Below are 20,939 nucleotides of genomic sequence, written 5' to 3' on the forward strand. Positions count from 1 at the left end.
GAGCCTTACATCAACTAGACACAAAGTGGAAACTACTGAACAACAAAGAAGACCTACGACACATTTTATTAGGTGTGTGTTATTATATGTTTATTAACAGAAAGGCACAGATGACCTGAGACCAATTTTGCCCTTCCAAACACTAGAAGGGCAGTCGATCACACAAAAGCCAGAGTAAAGTAACCATGAATCCTTAGAAATCCCACTTTCAAAATGTATCAGCTAAACGTTTTTCAACAGAGGAATAAGTTGTATTAGATCTTCAAAAGTTTGAAAGAACAGCACCTGTAACAAAACTAACGAGGGAGAGAGAGAGAGATGCCGCTCAGGCTCAGTGTGAAGACAACACCACTACCATCAGTATATTATACAGTTGACTGTTTTCATGTAACTAAGAGGAGACTTTCATATTCTTTTATTTACACTCATTTACATCTTTTCTGTGAACTGGCCAGTCGTCGCACCGAACGTTTCATATATTCAAGTTTACAGTTCAAACTAATGAGACTATTTTAAGACACGTGAAACCCAATATGCTTTTGTCACCGAGGACATTTTGAAATGTCACAGCAGGAAAAGTAACAGGTAGCAATAATAAAAAATTAATGATAGTTCCATTTCACTGCTTCAGTTTCAGGATCCTGAGGCCAGACACTTAAACAATGTGTACGCACAAAAACCTTGTGTGCACTTTTCCTCACACTAAAAGAAGAAAAGGCGGTGAAAATGCGCACCTCACGCAATCTTCAGACCAGTGTACACACACTTCTAGCTGAGATAGCTGCAGGTGATGTGATAGGACGAGATTAAATGTAATTCAAGAGATCCTATTTATGGGACATGGAAAAACATTGGTATGTATATGAAGGATCAATTAATTTCATCATTCCTTTTAAATTAGGCCTACATTTTGCCGTCATCTCTTTGTTAATGATATTTTGAAGCACCTTGTTAAGTCAGTTTCAGCATATCGATCATCCTTCTGACGTTAAAAATGATTAGAGATTTTACAGTGATCACAGTTTGCAGAAATGTAATGAATTATTTGTACAGAGGTTACTAATTTCCACAGCCATACGTAATGACAGCTGAATGCAATTAAAAGCATTAAATATAAAGATAAATAACAGTTAAGGCAATACTTTAAAAGTTATGGATTGCGTATTTGAAAACATAACGTTGCTACTCCACTGTTTGTTTGGTCGTTGCTGCAAAACCTCATCTCAGTGAGTTTGCAACTTACTGCAAGTTGGTTGCAACTGTTGCAATGACAGTACACAACAATGGCTGCCGCTCTGACCATCCTGCTATGTTTACTCTCAATCTGTTTCTATGGAGCCATCATTAATGATATCGATAAAATGTGTTATTCTTACTGTAACAAGTCAAAATGTCTGCTGTGAAAAAGGCCTCTTGTCTCACCACGGGAGGATGGACGACAGTCTTGGTCATTTTTACCCATGTCCATTACTTATTCAAATGCAAATTTGAAACACATTTTATTTAAAAGGGTTTTTGTTTTCACAGTCTGACATTTTAAAGGCCTTGCAGCCAGTTTCCGGCACTTAACGCTTACTATCTGCATGGGGAATGTGACCCCACTGACTGACCTCCCACTGGACTCATCACACTCCTCTCTCTGCAAAGATGCTCAGACACTTGACTGTCTCTAAACGGTCTGTGACACCTGTTCAGTAACGAGGCATTCTTGCTCTTCCTCCCTTATTCTTCCTCCGGCTCTCTCCCTTTCCTCCTGCTCATGCAGGGAGTTCTGCCCTGTGGTTTTTCCGTGTTGCTCCTTCAGGTGGCGTCGTAAGGCGGGCTTGTGGGCAAAGCGGGCGTGGCAGTATGCGCAGCGGTGCGGTCGCTCACCACTGTGGAGGTTCATGTGGTCTATCAGTGTGGACTTTTGAGTGAAAGTCTTGTAGCACAGAGGGCACTGGTGGGTTTTGCCGGCGCCTCGGTGCACGGCCATGTGTCGGGTGAGGTTGGCGGAGTGGTGGAAGTGTTTGCCGCAGCAGGGGCAGGCGTACAGTAGGTGAGTGGAGCGGGAGTGGATGGCGAGGGAGTGGGCTGAAGGGAACGTCATGCCACAGTGCTCACAGATTACAGGCCCGGCTACACTGGAGGTGGATCCCACCACGGCGACGGACTCATCCCCTCCCTCGTTTGTACCAACAGCTGTCAGCCCTGAACTCCCCTCACCAGGACTAGACTCCTCCAGGGTGTACTGGGTCAAACTGTTGGTAGCCAGTGGTGAGACCTTTTCTCCCTGAGCATCACCCATGCTGAAGTCTAACTGCGGGAGCTCAACTGAGACGTAACTTCCTGTCTTAAGCCCTTCTTGGCTGTAGTCCAAGCCAAAATTCCCTCCCATCCCTGCTGTTGATAGGTACCACAAATCCTGGTGGTGAGCCATGCCTAGAGGTCTTTTCTCCTGTGATGACACCCACCTTCTCCTCTTAAAACCCCGCCCCCTGCCTCTCCCTCTGCCCTGGCCAATCTTAGGGTCAGACCTGCGTCTGAAAGCACGCAGCCCCTCCACTGAAAGTCCTCCTGTACTGAGACCTTCTTCTGTTGGATTCAGGTCATATTCACCGCCTTCTCCAATCACAACACCTTCTGTCTCTGGATAGCACAACTCTTGAGGTCCATCAGAGGGAGCTCCTCTCTCATCCTCTTTGTGTCTTCTCTCCTCCTCTTTGTGTCTTCTCTCCTCCTCTTCAAACATTCTGATCATTTCGTAGTCCTCTCTGGCCTGTTCATCGTCCGATGTGTTGAGCTGGAACAGAAATGAGAAAAGTGTGAAGTGCTGTAAAAGATTTATTGGGTCTATAAAAATTGCTTGCTCTGTCCAACCACCAACAGTCCAAAACCCCAAGAGATTAAAGGTTTTATTGCTAACATTTTATGTATGTATTATGATTGTGAATTAATCATAACTTTGCCATGTCCAAGATGAATATTTTGTTTACCTGTAAGATGTCTGACGTTTGGTTACCACTTTTGTTACCTAAAGCTAGCTAGCACAGATGGACATTAGCACCAGCCAAATGCTGGTAAAATGAGCAAGTGGCTGCTGGATTTTCTTCACTCACCACCAGCCAAAAAACAATGATCATCTGTTCACCAGCCAGAGTGGCAGGTGGACAATAAAGTTAATTTCCAACCCCGGTCTTAAGATTATCATAACATTAGAATATGTTACATGATTCTTCAAACACCACCGCACAAAGTAACCTCAATCTAGAGCTCATGCATAGCTACATGTTGAAAAATGAATTCATTATACTACCACAAAACATTTATCACTTGACATGATTGAGTCTGTGCACTCAAAGATGAAATCTGCAGGTTGTGCAACAAACTGGCAATCACTTGTGCTTCAAGCAACAGCTGTATGGGGAAGCTGATGCAATGGATGGAGGAAGGCTACTGTATCACAATAGCACCTTTTAACTTACAAAACAGAGAGAAGCAGCAAAGCCTCACATTTGAGAAGTTAAAACCAGTATTGGCTGTATCAACAGCATTGTCTTGACAAATCACTTTCTACAGCTACTAAAATTGTTGGTAATTAATTTGTTTTGATTGATTAACTGTTTCGGGACTACAAGTGTCATGAAATGAGCTGGCAGGTGTTGTGTTTATACTGGTGTTCTACTGTGAACTTTCAAAAACAGACACAGGCAATGAACACAGATGGTCCCTGAAAACCTCTCTTCTGTGTTGATCCTGTGCTTCTTCAACTTTTCATTAATCCATCCTCTGCCTCTGTAGGCAGGAACAGGGAGGTCTTTCTCACTTGCTAACATTTGTTGCTTTGAAAACATCTCAACAGGACCGAAAGAACACCAGTGTGGCAATTCACACCAGTGACCAACTAAAAGCTGGTTGGGGAAACTTTTGTGTATCTTAAAGCCTTTTTACACAGAGATTGCATTATAGGGCAGCTACAAAGTCCCTTCTTTATGCCTCCTTTGCACAGAACCCAACAACAGTGGCATCATTCTGCTCCAGTGAATGATTGCCATTAGCAGAACCAAACCAACAGCATCAGCCTCTCACGTGACATATAACACATGCGTCGGGAACGCTATCTAAACAATAGCAATAGCATAACATGGCAACAACTGAACCAAACTGAGCTAAACCGAATCTCGTTGTTTTCCCAATTTGTGGACATTTTCAGACGCTGTTTTTCTTCTTTGAGTTAGTCGCTAACTGCTAACAACTGCTTTTTACATTTCCCGCGGTGGGTCACACACATAACACGCCAAACGTCACACCCTTCCTGCCAGCTGTTGTTTATACACACACTGATTCAGCAATTTAACTCCCTGTAGCAGCATAACAGCGTGTTACTCCCACTTTGAACAGGCACTGCAAAAGGGGCTAAATACTGTCCCTTTGTAGGCTAAAAGGTGACATAACATTTTAACTGAACAATATCAATTAAATGAATCAGTGTACTCACTTCCATCCAAAAGCCATTTTCATGCTGTTCTGGTTTTATTTTTATATGCTCTTTGTACTATGCATACTGTTATACTTCTAAATTATTTTTAATCAAATTTTTACTGTTTTGGCTTAAAACACTATATAAGTTATTATCATTATGACATGAACACTGTAGATTTATAAATTAAATGTAGATTAAAAGGGTCCCTGGTCTTTAACACACACACACACACACACACACACACACACACACACAAACCTTAATGTACGGCTCATCCAGTATTGGACTGCCATCGTGGTGTTGACTGCTACCCTGGGCAGACATGTCGCCACTGTTCTCCTCCACCGAGCGAACTGCAGGACTGTGTGGGTGCCCAGGGGAGGGTCGGCTGGTGGGAGGAGACGCACCAGAATAAACGCTTGCGCTGACAATCAATGGCCGAGGCTGGCTCTCCTCTGAAGTCATCTACAGGAAGGTAAGGACAAAGTATACATTATGAGATTGAAAACAAATACTTTTTCATCACTGCACAAAACATGTAAAAACTAGAATGAATATTATTTTTATGGATTACTGACCTTTGGTGGACTGGGGCTTTTCAGCTGCACATACTTCTTCAATGCTCCTCGACAGCGCTCCACAATATGCTCCATCTGTAAGTAGCTGGCAGCGGTCAGGTAGTTGACAATCTCCTCTGGGTTAAACTGCAGGACGCCAGTGTAACAAGACTGAAGGAGATCACACACCACTGAGGAGCTGTACAGCATCGACACCTGGGTAAACACGTGAAATAAATAACATACAGAAGCACTGTTGAGACATGATGACAAAGTTGATGTTAGGCTCGTTTGAGATGAACTGCGCCTCGCCTGGAAAGTGGACGAGAGCAGGCGGCTACAGCAGGGGGCGGTGCAAGCTGCGGTGAAGTCGGACAGTTTCCTGAGAGTTTCCAGCAGCCTTTAGTCCGTACAGGAAGTCACAGAAACATTCACATCCTGTCCGATATGATGTAAATTTATTAAAAACCAGTTTGTTCTCAGTCTCCACTCGTTTTAATTGTAATAGACTGATTTATTAAAATGTTTTACAGGCAATCTGTGATTTATGTTCATGGCTCAATCTCCATTTGGCATGAATTCTCATGTAAATCAGCATCATATTAATTTGCTGCTGCAGAGCAGACCTGTCCCTTCAACTACAGAGGCTAAATAAATTGTGTCTGACTGTAAGGTTAATATTTTCAGAGTAAAAAAAAAAACAAAAAAACAAGACAACCCCGCCTCGCTCTCCCGAGATTATCGCTGTCCATTTTTGTATGACGTCAGAGCAAATCTGGGTGAAGTCCGACACAAAACTAAGTGTCATGTATTGTGCGGTGATCACCGGTGATCAAATCTGCGCATGCCTGGCTCATCTCGAACGAGCCTAGTGTGACATTGTGTGCATTGACATTTGTGTACCTGAAGCTTGGGGGAAGGGTTGAGGAGGAACTGGTCCCTTAAGAAGGGCGAGCAGGCTGCCAGCACCACCTTATGCCCCCTGAAAGTCTGGTTATTACTGGCCACAATGGTGATGTCACAGAAATGCTGACGAGACCTCAGTGAATTCAGGTGCTTCAGGGTAGTGTCCCCGTGCCCCGGTAACCGAAAACACAGCATCTCCATCTTTCCTGAAGAGAGGGAAAAAAGGCATAGTTATCACAATTTAATCTTTAAATCTTTCAAATTACAGATTAAAAAAGCAGACACTCAGAGTGTTCAATACAAGGTACATTATGGCCACATGATCTGAAACACACTGAGACCTAAGACGGCTCATGTTCCTGCGTAGCCCCACATGAACTCAAGATTGCACTGTAGCAGAACCTGGAATGCAGTCAGACAGCGTATATGTTTGGACTGTAAAAAGTCAAATGCTCAGAGTATATAGCATGACTATAAGCTAGTTTTTCTTCCTATGTGAAATCTGGCACTTAAAGGATTGTTTCTTTGGAGAGAACTAGTTTCATACATGCATATATTTAAATTGTTGGTCACTCTGAATAACATAAATGTCTGTCTGACATCAGCCTTTTGAATGAATAACAAAGGTGAAATGATTAGTCAGTTGACACAGATATTAGCCAATCTATTTGGTAATCAATCATATCCCCTTCTCAAATGTGAGGATAAGCAACATTATTTCATCACATATGATAGTAAACCTAATATCTTTGGGTTTTGGACTGTTGGTCATATATTTGAGGAAATCTAAAAATGCCACTTTGGGCTCTCTGAAATCGTGATGTACATGTTTCACTATCTTATGAAATTTTAGGACAAATCGAGTAACTGAGAAGATAACTGTCAGAGTTATCTACTGTATATTGAAAATAAATGTTTGTTGCTGCCCTTCTGTAGCATCCTATCCTTACCTGCAGTACACATCCCAAATACTAATAAATCATCTAGCTGGCTCACATCAAATATTAGAAACTAACTGATGACTGATGATGTCTCAATAATAGTAATGAAGTGATCATAAAAAGAGATCATTTAATTTATCTTAAGGGAAATTGCTGTGCTGTAGTTGCAAAACAAAGTGGGATATTTAGCATATTTTCATTCATATTAAATACATTATATTTTTAAATGGGCAAACTACACCTACACGTGCAGCTTTGTGAGTAACATGGTCATGTAATGAATAACGATATAATGAATCAAGCAAACATAACCAGTCACAGAACATTTATTCAGACTGAACAGTAAAGAATAAACCCAAATTCAGAGCATTTTAATGCAGCTTTAAGAGCAAAATTTAAGCTGCACCAGGAATCTATTACTCACTTCATGTGGTGGTAATGTAATTCAATACAATACAGGTAGATGGTGTCCAGTTTCACATCACTATATGGACATTTCGTCGACGAGTTTTGACTCGAGGGACGTTGAAAAGTTAGCTAACCTATGTTAGCATAAGGAAAGCTACAAAGACTCAGCATTGATTGCGTTTTAATTAAGAGTAGTGAAGTCTATCATAAAATGAGGCTATTTCATGTTCGTCGACTGCCGTTAAGAGAGAGAGATCACAACACAGTGGTTTTCGTCCTTTACCTCTGGCCTAATGTGTCTGAACGTTAGCTAGCGTTAGCTTTTAGTTAGCTTGCTAGTATCTGCTCGTGACCAACCACATTAACAAACAAAAGCTGCCCAGTTACCGTCAAACTTTGCCGTCACTCACCCCTTTCCCCTTTGCTGAAAGTCTCCTGGGCTTTAAAAAAACACAAATGTGGGTTTGTTTCGACAGGACAGCTAACTAACAGTTGATTCAGGTGATGTTAGTAGACGTTAGCTGGCTGTGTTTCCTCATGCCTGCTGCCATTAGCCATCCTTACTACCTCGATTTCTGTTTACTTTTGGCCTCTGTCTGGAGGAAGCGCATCTCGTGACAGTAAACACAAAACGCTGGTCTGTCGCCACTAAACTGACTTTGAGTCGGTTTCTGTGGGAGGCTTTCCCTTGCGGTCAGTCGTAAAACCAGAGTACGCACGCTGACTTCTGATCAGTTGTTTTCAAATCAACGGCCACAGGGGGCGGGGCTTCCGGCTGTGACGCGGCACGTTTATATACACTGACGCGCATCCGCGGAACATGTCGGCATCCGAGACAACGACGAAGGTAGCAAACCCTCTGCAACACTAACTTTACATCTGTTTTAACACTTTAAAACGCATTAGCCCACGTAGCAAAAACACGCCACTAAAGCTACAGTCTACCATAGTGCAAAATATCTTTATTTGTCTGTTATAAGAGCTCTTTGTTGCAGCCTCTGCTACAATGCTAGCCATGCTAGCCTGTAACAGTTTTGTGTTGATAGCTAATATTGCTTTAGTTATTAATGTTTTGCTTATTTTCTCAATTCCTTGCTCTTTACATTACTGTTAACCAATTGTCTTGTGTTGCTTGGTGACATTAGCTGCATTTGTATTGTGTTGTGTATGCTGTAAGCTCAGTTTAAACTGGTTTTTAAAGCTAATGTTCTGAAAACTGATTTTGCACAGCATTGAACTAATGGGGTGATCTCATCAAAAAGGGGGGTTATGAGCAGCTAAGTTGTGAACCCTTATGTTATATTCCCTCCAAATGTTACGGACTATTGTTGATTTGAATTGTGCAAAAAGGCATGAATGGGCTGATTGACTGATGGCGGCTCTTGACGTAACAACAAAGAAGATCAGCCATTGGTTGAAAGGTTTATTCTGGAAAGGAGAATCAGTCACATATAGATGCACTAAACACTGAATTTTGGTGGTTATAAACTCACTAACAGATGTGACAAAAAGGATGCTGATTCAACTGACTTTTATTGACTCAGAATTACTTGTGTGTCTCTGGTGACTACATTTAGTCTCATGAAACACCACACAGATGCATCTTGAGTGTGTTGTTAATCTTGCAGATTTACACTGGAAAAAGAAATCACAAATCATGTTTTGTACGGTGATATATGGCATTCACTGGTAATGATGCTGAAACTAAAACCTGAATCACTAACTTAGTTTTAAATTTGCTTCCTGGGAGTTGTGTTTTTACTAGCAGCATGTGCAAAATATACTTAACCTACTTGTTAATTACTGGTATGTTAATGTACAACCAGAGAGTTCTGTTGTAGAATCAGTGCACAGCTTCGGTTTGAGATTTATGTTATGTTTTACATAAGGTTGCATTACTTCTTGACAAGCCACTAACAAAGAAAATAGAGATGCACGACATGCAAAAAAAACACACCAAAAAAACAAAGTAGATATTTCAATAATTTTGCATTTTATTCTTACCGGAAAAAATAAAATAAAAATGTAAGTTCCCTTACATCTGGCATATGATTTGTAGGTCGGCATGTATCTGTAGCACCACAGTCCTTAATTTATAGTGTTATGTTGTGACACATTTTACCTTTATCAAAAAATTGCAGCTCTTGCATTTTGGACGTTGCAATTGGCCATATCACAATTTTGATACTTTGATTAATTGTGCAGCACTAAAACAGGAAAGCCAATAAATCTGTCTCTCTCTTACCTGTTATTACACAAAGACACTGCCTGGGGTAGCACAAGTTAGTGAATGCACATTTAAGCCACAGTGTGCCTCGGAAGTGCTTCTGCATTTTACGATTCATTGTCAAAAACACAGCAGTTTTGAAATTTAATGCTACTGTGTGTACATCATTACACAACTCCAACTACTGCTAAGTTATTGGCACATTTTTGTAGCTGCTCTAACTGCAATAATGAGAACTGCAGTGGATTATGAAATCCAGCACTCACAGATTCAGATTTTCTGACATGATATTTTTTGTTTCTCTGCAAGGAGCCTCCTGAAAGAAATGACTCAAAAACACCAGCAGAGTCATTATCTGGACCAAGTCAAGTAAAGGAAGGTATGTCTACTGTAGGTCTGTCCCGAATGCCAGCTTTTGGACATCAAAGCTTCATTGATAAATAATAGTGATTAACCAAAGCTTTGGGTGAGGTGGGTGCAGTGGTAAATAAGAGAAACAACATCAGTTGATGCACCTAAATAAGTTGGTAATTAGCAACTTTGTTGGCCTGCATGTTGCAACATAAGCCATAATAGCTGGAAAACAGAATACTTTGCAAGAAAGCTAAGCTGTTACGTAGAGTTTTCAGGTGATTTGCCAAGCTTGTTGTAGATTTGTGACATACAGTAGCGTTTCCTTTGGTGTCTTTGGCACTCAACTTTTGGGGGTCATCTTTGCAAATTCTGAAACCATTTCAGACACTTGATGTTTTCAACATCTTGCTAATGGAGCTTTAATCCTATCACATGTGGTTGAACTGTCCCGGTTTCAGTAGTGCTTGACTGCTAGTGACATTCACAGTAAATGATAACCACATCAACAATCAAAGCTTTGAAGCATCTGGGTCATCCCAAGTCTAGAGCGAGATATATACAAATAAGGCTTGGGCAGCATCAATTACAATACCATCTAAAATACAGACGTGCCTCTTTCTGTTAAACCGATACAAAGATGCCATTTTGGGGCGATCTATTGTAGTGCACAGCACACGCCACCAGAGTACAGTCTCGACTGGTGGAACAGGCAGCGTTTGAATGAAGTGCATTCTACAGCGAGTCAACAAGGAAATTAAGCTAGTCTCAGTTCTGTGAAAGAGAGAAACTTAAATTCAGAGGTGTACGGTTGTATTTTTGGAACTTAGCAAACTTGTGACTTTTTGTGTGGTTTTGTTAGTTCTACTTGTAAAAAAAACTCACAGAGAACTCAAAACTTTTCCAGATAATGCAGCCTCCACCGCAGCTGCTGTTGCCAAGAAGACAGAGCCTATGGGTGGTATGTCATCACTGTTGTTATCTCAGCAGCCTGGGAAAGACACATCTAGAGCTGGAGAGGAGGGAGATAAATGGTCACCTGCCGCCTCCCCAAACAAACCTGCTGCAGGTCAGACTGGAATCCAGTCAGCTTTCATGAGTTAGAGTTAACTCATTTTGATTTGTCTCAAAGCTCTCAGAAAAAAGGCTTGCTCGACTTAATGTGACACTAATTTAATAATAAGCTTTTAGAGGATTTATCAAGCATTTCACATTCATTGTTTTTACCTCCCTCTTTCAGGTCACGCAGCAAAGTCCATTTCATCGACAGCCCCCTCTTCGTTGTCATCTCCTTCTACATCTTCAACATTGTCCCCTGGCCGAGCAAAGATGAGTGTTTCCGGACCTGGCAGTAGTAAATCCGTCCTGGCACCTGCTCCTTCCTCCTCCTCTTCTTCCTCTTCCTCCTCTTCCTCTTCTTCGTCCTCTGCCACAGCTTCCTCATCTCCATCTGTCTCCCCTGGCCCACCCAAGATTCATCGGGCCCGCAAGACCATGAACAGGCCTCCACCAGGGCAGGTGAGCCTGTCTAGCAAATAGTTAGCATCAAATGTGTACCAGCATCTGGTACTACACATTGCATCACCCAGTATCTTTTGATTCTTGATCTAACACTCTTGAAAATGTGTTTGCTGCAACCTTATCACGACCAGTTGAGTCACTGTCTGTTTTTGATTCACAGATGAGCCATGTTGAGCGACCTGTTGCGTCAGTGACACCCTCAGGATCCTCAGACTCTGAGACTGGTGAGAATGTTTACCAGTGTGAAATAATCTAATCCCTATGAATAAATATTTGTCAGTTAGTGTCTTCTGTAAGGAAGACTCATTGTCTTGGTTTATGCTCATGTTTCTGATAGTCGCAAAAAGGAGAAAACTGGGTCATTCATCTAACAGCACACCAGAGAAGTCTGAGAACGTTCCAGAAAATGCTCAAACTATGGTAAAGTTGTGTTTTTACCGGTATGAAATGTACACATCACATCAAGGTAAGGTTTAAGTTCTTAATGTTGTGTCTTTTCTGATTTCTTTTAAAACTCAGGAAGAAACATTATTCCATAAAAAGGTGGAGTCTGTCGCTAAGACTGCGCCAGAGAAGAGCAACAGCGGTGTGAGGAAGTCAGAGGAGGAGGTAGCAGAGAAAAGTGAGATTTCAAGTCCGTCCACGCAAGATTCAGAAAAGGTGCGAGACTTAGTTTTAATTATTGTCCACTAAAAATGCTCCCTCATTGTCCACAAATGCACATATTATTGAGGATAATGTTGCAGCATGTGTGTGTACTGCATTATTTTTATGAAACAAACAGAATGGTCATAGTTTTTCTTCTGTTGAATTCCTTTTTATAGTTTGAAGATGCAGAATTAAGGCAGCACACTAAAGACACAGAGGGGTCAGTGAACATGTCAGATCATGTGAGTGATTCTATTTTATCAGCTTGATAATTACTTTCTTATCTAGTCATAGCTACATAATTTCTTAATTTGTCTTACAACCATCTTGAGCTCAAAGCATAAACTTGTAGTTGGGTCATATTTACATACATGGAGGATAAAGATTGTGCTGACCCATGACTAAGAAGACTGTTTGCTAAAACTTGCTATGTCACACATCACATTTTTATATTCAGACAGAATTTCTCTCTTGCAGGGTTCAGAGTCTGGGACACCGAGAGCTGTCAATAGTAGAAATGAAAGCGAGGAGTCTTCATGGCCGCTGTCAGACCAGGACAGAGAGAGAAACACAGCTGATGTGGTGGAGACAGTGGGAGGTTAGTGACATTACCTGTGGATTTTCTAAAAAAAAGAAAAAACACAGTACAGTACATTGTAGTTGTAAGTACATTGTAAAATGCATTGTGCGAGTGTTCCACCTTTACTGTTAGCCACCCAAATTGTCATTGGTGCAGCCAGTCATGGTCACATAAGCTGAATGGAGATCACCTGTGTCTAATCAAGGTGTGAGAAGTGACAGAGTTTGAATCCTCATATATCCGGAAACTCCAACCAAAAATCACAACACCATGAAGACAAAGAAGGCAGAGAATATTGTAGCAGTGTTAGGACAATCGTTAAAAAATATAAAAAATCTCATACGACATAGAAGCAGACTATCGTCAATAACTGGATGTGAGTGCCAAAAAAGCACTTGTGAGGGAGGCTACAATAAAGTCTGGGGGGACTCTGGAGGGATAAAGAGTTTAAGAACTTGTGGAAGTACTGTAAAATTGTTGTTCACTCACATTCCGTGTAAAAAAGATGTACAAACTGGATACAGACCTGTCCACAACCACTCAAGTCTGTAAATGCTGCCAAAGATACCTCTAATGTTAATTTGAGGGGAGTGAATACAGTTTTTTCTGTTCAAATACTTGATTCAGTGGTAAAAGGTTCCTGCATGTACATCTTATAGTTTGTCTTTTGGCTTGTTCTCAGCAGGAAGGTCCAATGAATACACGGAGGTTCCCCTGGGCGCTCTGGACATCGCTGCTGCAGACAGTCTGACACTTTCTCCTCATCATGGTAGGTTTATGATACATATATGTCATTTGCAATCGGAATTAGTTGAAAATCTTTTTCTTTGTAGTCATGGTAGCATGAAACAAAGCCACAGTTTCCCTAAGAAGCAGACATTTTGGGACAAAAAAAATAAACATATAATTTTTCTGTCAAACAATAAATTGACTAATCATTTCAGTTGTAATATAAATACACATTTAGTATTAAAAACTATAAGAAGTTTATCTCCTTCAGTGTTAAAGGACAGTTATTGTAAAACCATAAAATAACATAAATGATCAAATGTCTCCTCCCCCTGTACAGAAGGAAGCGATGCAGGAGACACAGAGCGGCTGGAGGAGCTTCCTCTGTGCAGCTGCAGGATGGAGGCTCCTCGAGTCGACAGCACTAGCCAGCGTATCAGCAGACAGTGTATGGCCACTGAGAGCATCAATGGAGAGGTTGGTCTTTGTAGATGTGGAGAGCAGCCTCTGTTGGTCTGTGGTAGATTATAAAACTCACAAATAACTTTCCTTCAAGCCACACCTCTGACTGTGTAATCTCGTCTCTCCTGCTCTGTCTGTCAGCTGAGGGCCTGTACCAATCGGACCATTAAAGGAGAGACCATGCGGCCGTCGAGTCGAGTGCCCCTCATGGTGCTTTGTGACGTCCATCGCTCGCACATGGTCAAACACCACTGCTGTCCTGGGTGTGGATACTTCTGCATAGCGGTAAAGGGATTAAACCGCCTACTGTCATAATTACAAATACAAATAGCATATTTAACGTTCATATCCTACTTTATTCTTCTCCCCTTTCTCTTCTTTAATGTCCTACTTTCTTTCACTGTTTCACCTTCTTGATATCCTGTTTTTGTCTTCTTTCTCCTCCTAAATATCTCACTTTCTTTTCCTCTTTGATATGCTTCTTTCCTCCTTTCTTTTTCCTCGATATCCTACTTTGCTTTCCTGGTTCTCTTCCTCTATATTTTACTTTCTTCTCTTCGATCACCTACTTTCTTCTCTGCTTCTCCTCCTAATATCCTACCATCTTCTTCCTTTTCAGGGCACATTTCTCGAATGTTGCCCAGACCAGCGCATTGCTCACCGTTTCCACCGGGGTTGTGTGACAGTGCTTGGCGGCGGACGCAGTAGATCAAACGGCGGTGGCATGCTTTTCTGTCCCCATTGCGGCGAAGATGCCTCCGAGGCCCAGGAGGTCACGATCCCCTCCTTCAGCTCGGCCACGGCCTCCGCAACCACTGTCGTCACCATGTCAGCCTCCTCTACCACCACTCCGTCTCTGCCGCCGTCTGCCCCTACGGCGCCCTCCCTCACAGCCTCAACAGGAGGGATGAAGGACGGGAAGATGCCTGAAAGGCCTGTCAGGTAAGACTGGATAATTTGAGAAAAATATTGGCTGCATTAGACTATAGATAAACTTACATTCTTGCTCTCCTTCACCGCCTCCTCCAGCGCCCGGATGCGTAGCCATGGCTTGATAACACTGGCAGTGGAGCAGCAGCAGCAGCAGCCCCAGCCCCCACAGACTGTCGCCAACGTCCCCCCAGCTGAAGAGGGGGTGGACAGTGTGGGACCTTCTCTCTGTATGCCAAATGGGAAACCCATCAGTCCCAGTGCACTTCCACCTGGGCCCAGCAGGGCGGCGCTGCAGAAGGCCATTCTTACACAGGACACTGAGAGGTTGGAGTTTAGATTTGACTTTTTTAGTCACAATAAATTTAAGGATTGAACAGTGCACTAGATAACAGAGGTGTCGACTTGAGTCACATGACTTGGGCTTGAGTTAGACTCAAGTCATAAATTTTTCTGTTAGCTGTGCAGAAATTCGCTGTATTTGAAAACATTAGATCTGCGGCAGCGGACACTTAACAAATAAATCTAAATCTAAAATCTGCTTTCAGAACAGTTTATTGCAAACACACAGCCACAGGTAATTACAGGTTGCATTGAAATTCTCCAGGCAAAACAAAATATATTTCCAGTTTTGTCTGCTTGTGCTGTTCCAGGGGAAATCATGTAGCTTTCAGTAGACGTGACGACATCAGACAAGTTCAGACTCAATTGGTGATTGTTGTTTTTGATTTTTCCAGGAGGAAGAAACTGAGGTTCCACCCCCGCCAGCTTTACCCTGCTGCCAAGCAAGGAGAGGTGCAGAGAGTACTGCTCATGCTGAGTGAGTGGGCTCACATTTTCCTTTCCGAGTGTTATCAGTGTAAACATTTTTGAAATGTGGAGCATTTGGGTGTTTTGTCTTGGCTGTTTATCCCAAAATAAGATCATTCTGGGATTGTAAACGTGTGTTTGTTTGTTTGTTTGTTTGTTTGTGTGTGTCACAGTGGAGGGCATAGATCCAACATACCAGCCGGACTCTCAGAACAGGCGCTCTGCTCTCCATGCCGCAGCTCAGAGAGGTCTGATGGAAATCTGCTACATACTCATACAGGTGAGAAATTGAGTCCAGTATGAGAATCTGTCTTGTTGGTTTCTTTGCTTTGATTAGTACACATGCTGTTAAGTGGCTGTTACCAAGACTCATAAGAAAAATTGATACTGTTTCCCAAAGTGCCCAAAAAGCTGTTATTGCTGGTCCTTTTTTTTTTTTTTTAAGATTTTTTTTTTGGGGGTGTTTGCCTTTAATTGATAGGACAGGTAAGTGTGAAGGGGGGAGAGAGAGAGGGAATGACATGCAGCAAAGGGCCACAGGCTGGAGTCAAACCCGGGCCGCTGCATGGGGCGCCTGCTCTACCCACTAAGCCACTGACACCCCGCTGGTCCATTTTTAAAATAATGTGAATTATTTAAAGCAAAATACAACTTAAAACACAGCACTTTTTATTCTATGTATTTATTTAGTCTTTCCTGGTCTTATATTAAGTGTCTTACATTAAGGATTTTATTTGACTGTATACTGACAGGCTGGCGCTCAAGTGGATGCCCAGGACAAAGACCTGAGGACTCCTCTGTTGGAAGCAATCATCAACAATCACATTGAGGTGGCCCATTACCTCGTCCAGAACGGTGCCTGTGTCTATCATATTGTGAGTGTCTGATAGTGGCTGAAATTAAAAACAAAAAGATGCGAGGTTTCAGGGGTTTGGTTGATATGAATTTCAGTCCTTGTTTGTTTTTAGGAGGAGGATGGGTATACTGGACTTCACCACGCAGCCAAGCTGGGAAACCTGGAGATTGTCAACTTGCTTCTGGAAACGGGGCAGGTTGATGTGAACGCACAGGTAAAAATAGAGCCAGAATGTCAATGCCTAGTTGCATAAAACCACTTAGACTAAGGTTGCCCTCAAATTTTTTTATGTAAGGATGCCTTAGAAAAAATAGTTGCATAAAATCCCCTTAAAGATTTCCTTAGGATGTTGTATAAAATAAAAACCTTTTAGTCTTTAAGTTTTTGCTGTTAGTAATTGAGTATTCCTTAAGTAGCTATAGCTAGAGGGTCCTAAGTAACCATTTCCCTTAGAAAGCTTTGAGGTCTTTTAAAAGTTCAGTAATCTGTGGAACATAAGACCATTGCTGTATCTATGGTTATTAAAGAGGAGGAGGAGATACCAAGATCCATTTTCCAGGACAGGGAAAACCCACTGGACAATAAAAGTGATGCACAACTTGTTGGCAAGTATACATCGTCAGTCTGTCTTCAAAGTCTCTACAAACTTTAACCTGACCTTAAATGCCAAACTGCTACTTTATATTACTGATATTAATTAGGCCTGAACAATTAGAAAAATGTGTAAACTGTGTCGGTGTAGGTATTTTAAAATCATCAAAAAACCTTAAGTCTGTGATAAATGTCAGTTTGTGCATTACATCCGTCTCACTGGAGGTGACTGATTAAAGTGCCAGTGCCTAACTCTGATTCTTCCTGTTGATCTGTTTCAGGACAGTGGCGGCTGGACCCCAATCATTTGGGCTGCAGAGCACAAGCATGTAGCGGTGATCAAAGCGCTGCTTAACAGGGGGGCTGATGTCACCATTAATGATAAGGTAAGTGTCTACTAGCTAACACTGAGGTTACATAAAAAATGTGTCTCTGCTAAATTTGTAGCAGCTCCTCTGAATATGTCTGCTTTCCACGACTTCCACCAGCTCTGTTGTCTTGTACCAAGTGTTGACAGAGACGAAATGGATGTAGTTGTATGAAAATATTTCAGGTTAATACTTTAAACAGTCCTCTCCCTCCCTTCAGGAGCTGAACGTGTGTCTCCACTGGGCGGCGTATGCAGGTAATGTAGACATCGCAGAGCTCGTGTTGAACTCTGGCTGTTCGCTCAGCTCGGTTAACATGCACGGAGACACCCCGCTCCACATCGCCGCCAGAGAGGGTTACTTGGAATGTGTTACGTGAGTCATTGTCAATTATGAGCTTTATTTAGTGTACGACTCACATGTATGCTTTTCTTTAACTCACAAATATTTACATTTCTCCTCTTGCAGGTTGTTCCTGTCCAGAGGTGCAGACATTGACATCATGAACAGGGAAGGAGACACGCCTCTTAGCCTTGCGCGGGCCGACACGCCAGTGTGGGTGGCACTCCAGATCAACAGGAAACTGAGAAGGGGAATAACCAATCGTATGCTTCGGACTGAGAGAATCATCTGCAGGTAGGTGTAGTGTTATCTTAATGGTGCCTTGTCTTTAAAGGAGCTGTCTTATAGGGAACCATGAGTTCAAAAATGCAAACTCATTTCCAGGTTTTAGGGCTCATTCCTGGGCCACTCTATATCATATGCAGGAGCCTTTAACTTAATATTTCTACTTATGGTTGTTTACTGTTTTTCTGCCTGATTTAACACCTTCCTTTTTGTTCCAGCGACATTGCGCAGGGCTACGAGAACGTACCGATCCCCTGTGTGAACGCAGTAGACGACGAGGGCTGTCCTTCAGACTACAAATATGTTTCAGAAAACTGTGAAACTTCAGCAATGAACATAGACCGCAACATTACACACTTACAGGTAGAATATTGACCAGGCTGTTGCTTAAACTCATTATTCTCTCTGTTTCACACACAGTTATTTTACCTGCAATGAAAACTGCATCTCATGCTGTTTTAATTATCTTTACTTCAGCACTGCAGCTGCACTGACGACTGCTCTTCTAGTAACTGCCTCTGTGGACAGCTCAGTATCCGCTGCTGGTATGACAAGGTAAATACAAGTGTTGTTTTGCAGCCACGTCATAGAAGTGATCTGCTCAGAAACCTGTAGGATTTAATCAAAAGCCGTTAAAGTTTTTCCATGAGATCAATAACGATTTCCGTAATCTGCAACTATTAGCAGAAACTTTAATGAGGTTTGGTTTGAGGATTCATTGGTTACAGGAGAAACTAAAAGAATGAAAATAATCTCAACCTGTTGTATAATTTTTTCTAGGACCAGCGGCTGCTCCAGGAATTCAACAAAATTGAGCCTCCTCTTATATTTGAATGCAACATGGCGTGTTCCTGTTACCGAACATGCAAGAACAGGGTGGTGCAGGCCGGCATCAAGTGAGAACTTTAAGTTTAACTCCCTTAACATTTATCAAGTAGTTATTAGTAATGATCACTGATGTAATGATCACTGATGAGCAAACCTATCACTTAAATTTAATTGCTTTGTGAAGTTATTAGCTGGCAGGAAAAAGCTGTCGGGGTGTTAAACCCTCATCATTTTCTTTTTGTCCCTCAGAGTTCGTCTTCAGCTCTACAGGACAGAGAAGATGGGCTGGGGAGTTCGAGCTCTGCAGGATATTCCCCAGGGGAGCTTCATCTGCGAGTAAGAGCGGACTGTCCTCTCAGCACACAACAGATTGGTTTTTATTTTAAAAGTCAGAGGTTAGACATTAAGCTTCATTCCTCTGTGCACACAGATATGTTGGGGAGCTCATCTCTGACGCAGAGGCAGATGTTAGAGAAGACGACTCCTACCTGTTTGACCTGGACAACAAGGTGAACCTTTTTAAAATGTGTTTTTGGTTTCTGCCGTATAAAAAATGCAGAAAAGAGACGCCTGTGACGGAAAACATGGGAAAGAGCATTTGGCAGATTTCTTGTCTTACCATCGAATCGCAATACGTCTCTAACAATGTTTTTCTCTTGTGTCTTCTGTAAAGGACGGGGAGGTGTATTGTATAGACGCCCGATACTATGGCAACATCAGCCGATTCATCAACCACCTGTGCGACCCAAACCTCATCCCTGTACGTGTGTTCATGCTGCACCAGGACCTGAGATTCCCCCGCATCGCCTTCTTCAGCTCCAGAGACATTCTCAGCGGACAAGAGCTGGGGTGAGAAGCTGAGATGTTTCTGATTACCTGCTCAGAGCCTTTTCCTTTACTTACCTCCTTTACTTAACTTGGCTGGTCTTGTCTGTTTCATTAGATTCGACTATGGAGACCGCTTCTGGGACATTAAGAGCAAGTATTTCACCTGTCAGTGTGGATCAGAGAAATGCAAACACTCAGCTGAGGCCATCGCCTTGGAGCAGAGCCGACTGGCTCGACTGGAGGCTTGTCCGGAATCGGGAGCAGACTGCGGGATGACGATGCTGGGAAACTCTTAAAACACTTACCACGGGGCCTTTGGATTAACATCATTGATTTCAATTGAAAGACACCTTGAGGGTTTTATCATGTTTAAGATTCTGATTTTGATGCATGGTGCTGTTTTTTCTACTTGAAATACCCTTTTTTTTCTCCCAGACTGGCCACCTTAAAGCTGATCATTTCCCCCTCTGGTAGAGGGCATGGGCCTTAACATACTTTTTAACTGTTTGGGCATAAAACACAACAACCTGTGTTTCTGTACATATGGTATGTTTACTGTACATCACTATGTTTGTTTGCCTTGACACATGAAGTGAGTCTGCCATCATGTTACTGTCATACATACGTATTTTTTTTCTGTTGTGCCAAATTAAATAACGCAGTGCATTTTTGATACAGTACAGTAATGGGTCAACCCTTAGCCCATCCTGGACTCAGTAAGGACCTGAGGGACAGTGTTGTGTTTTAATGATTGTTAGCTTTATTTTCTTTATTTTTATACGCGCTGTTTTCTTTATCAGATTTAGTGTAATAAATTAGTCCATGAGATGATCTTTGGGCTCTCTTATTAAGTGTGTCATTCTCGTTTTAAAGCTGTGCTCACTGGTTTACAGTATCACAAGTAACCCCATAATCCTGCCCTTTCTCCTATGTCATTATATAAAGAATGTAGGTTGTCAAGTTTTCAAAGAGAGGTGAGTTCTCATTAAGACAGTGTATTATTGTGTTATTATCAGCAGGGGGCATTTACAAGCCACAATGTGACACCAGAGAGAGATGTGAAAGGAAGATGTCCCACTCTGCCAATAATTATGTGTCCACAAGTCTCTTTGAATTGCAGACAGGGACTTCTAGTTCACTGAAAAAAAGCGTTCCAGTGGTTATCCCAGCCAATCTTCTAGGTCATTAAATAGCTTTTTCTCACATATACATAAATAAAGCCTAATGATCACACTTTTTTTTCATCAAAGGAGGAGCTACTTTCAGGAAGTCTTTAAATCATGAGACACTTTCACCACCCACTGTTCAT

The 20,939-nt window shown here is 42.0% G+C and overlaps 2 protein-coding genes across 5 annotated transcripts; one reads left to right on the forward strand and one right to left on the reverse strand.

Moving 5' to 3' along the window:
• Window positions 1–63: 63 nt before the first annotated feature.
• LOC117264092 (uncharacterized) lies at window positions 64–8,000 on the reverse strand. The gene is made up of 5 exons (XM_033637907.2): window positions 7,685–8,000; window positions 5,923–6,131; window positions 5,041–5,235; window positions 4,721–4,927; window positions 64–2,782 (listed from the first exon to the last, which is right to left on the reverse strand). Exons 2-5 carry the CDS (start codon window positions 6,124–6,126, stop codon window positions 1,670–1,672), a joined length of 1,719 nt encoding a protein of 572 aa, XP_033493798.1. The 5' UTR covers window positions 6,127–6,131; window positions 7,685–8,000; the 3' UTR covers window positions 64–1,669.
• A 57-nt stretch (window positions 8,001–8,057) lies between these two features.
• ehmt2 (euchromatic histone-lysine N-methyltransferase 2) lies at window positions 8,058–20,459 on the forward strand. Of its 4 annotated transcripts, none has more exons than XM_033638094.2 (28): window positions 8,058–8,121; window positions 9,811–9,880; window positions 10,760–10,921; window positions 11,093–11,370; window positions 11,534–11,597; window positions 11,711–11,793; window positions 11,893–12,033; window positions 12,198–12,263; window positions 12,499–12,619; window positions 13,284–13,370; window positions 13,671–13,807; window positions 13,934–14,077; window positions 14,412–14,734; window positions 14,822–15,049; window positions 15,460–15,542; window positions 15,706–15,812; window positions 16,285–16,407; window positions 16,501–16,602; window positions 17,261–17,365; window positions 17,550–17,722; window positions 17,816–17,983; window positions 18,193–18,337; window positions 18,452–18,529; window positions 18,755–18,870; window positions 19,052–19,138; window positions 19,233–19,311; window positions 19,476–19,651; window positions 19,746–20,459. In XM_033638094.2, exons 1-28 carry the CDS (start codon window positions 8,095–8,097, stop codon window positions 19,924–19,926), a joined length of 3,654 nt encoding a protein of 1,217 aa, XP_033493985.1. In that variant the 5' UTR covers window positions 8,058–8,094; the 3' UTR covers window positions 19,927–20,459. The 4 variants fall into 4 exon arrangements, with proteins under 4 accessions (XP_033493985.1, XP_033493987.1, XP_033493986.1 ...); XM_033638096.2 differs by having other exon boundaries at window positions 17,568–17,722; XM_033638095.2 differs by having other exon boundaries at window positions 13,287–13,370.
• The last annotated feature ends 480 nt before the right edge of the window (window positions 20,460–20,939 follow it).

The sequence above is a fragment of the Epinephelus lanceolatus genome, chromosome 16 (genome assembly GCF_041903045.1).
Source record: "Epinephelus lanceolatus isolate andai-2023 chromosome 16, ASM4190304v1, whole genome shotgun sequence".
In the NCBI taxonomy this organism is placed as follows: Eukaryota; Metazoa; Chordata; class Actinopteri; order Perciformes; family Serranidae; genus Epinephelus; species Epinephelus lanceolatus.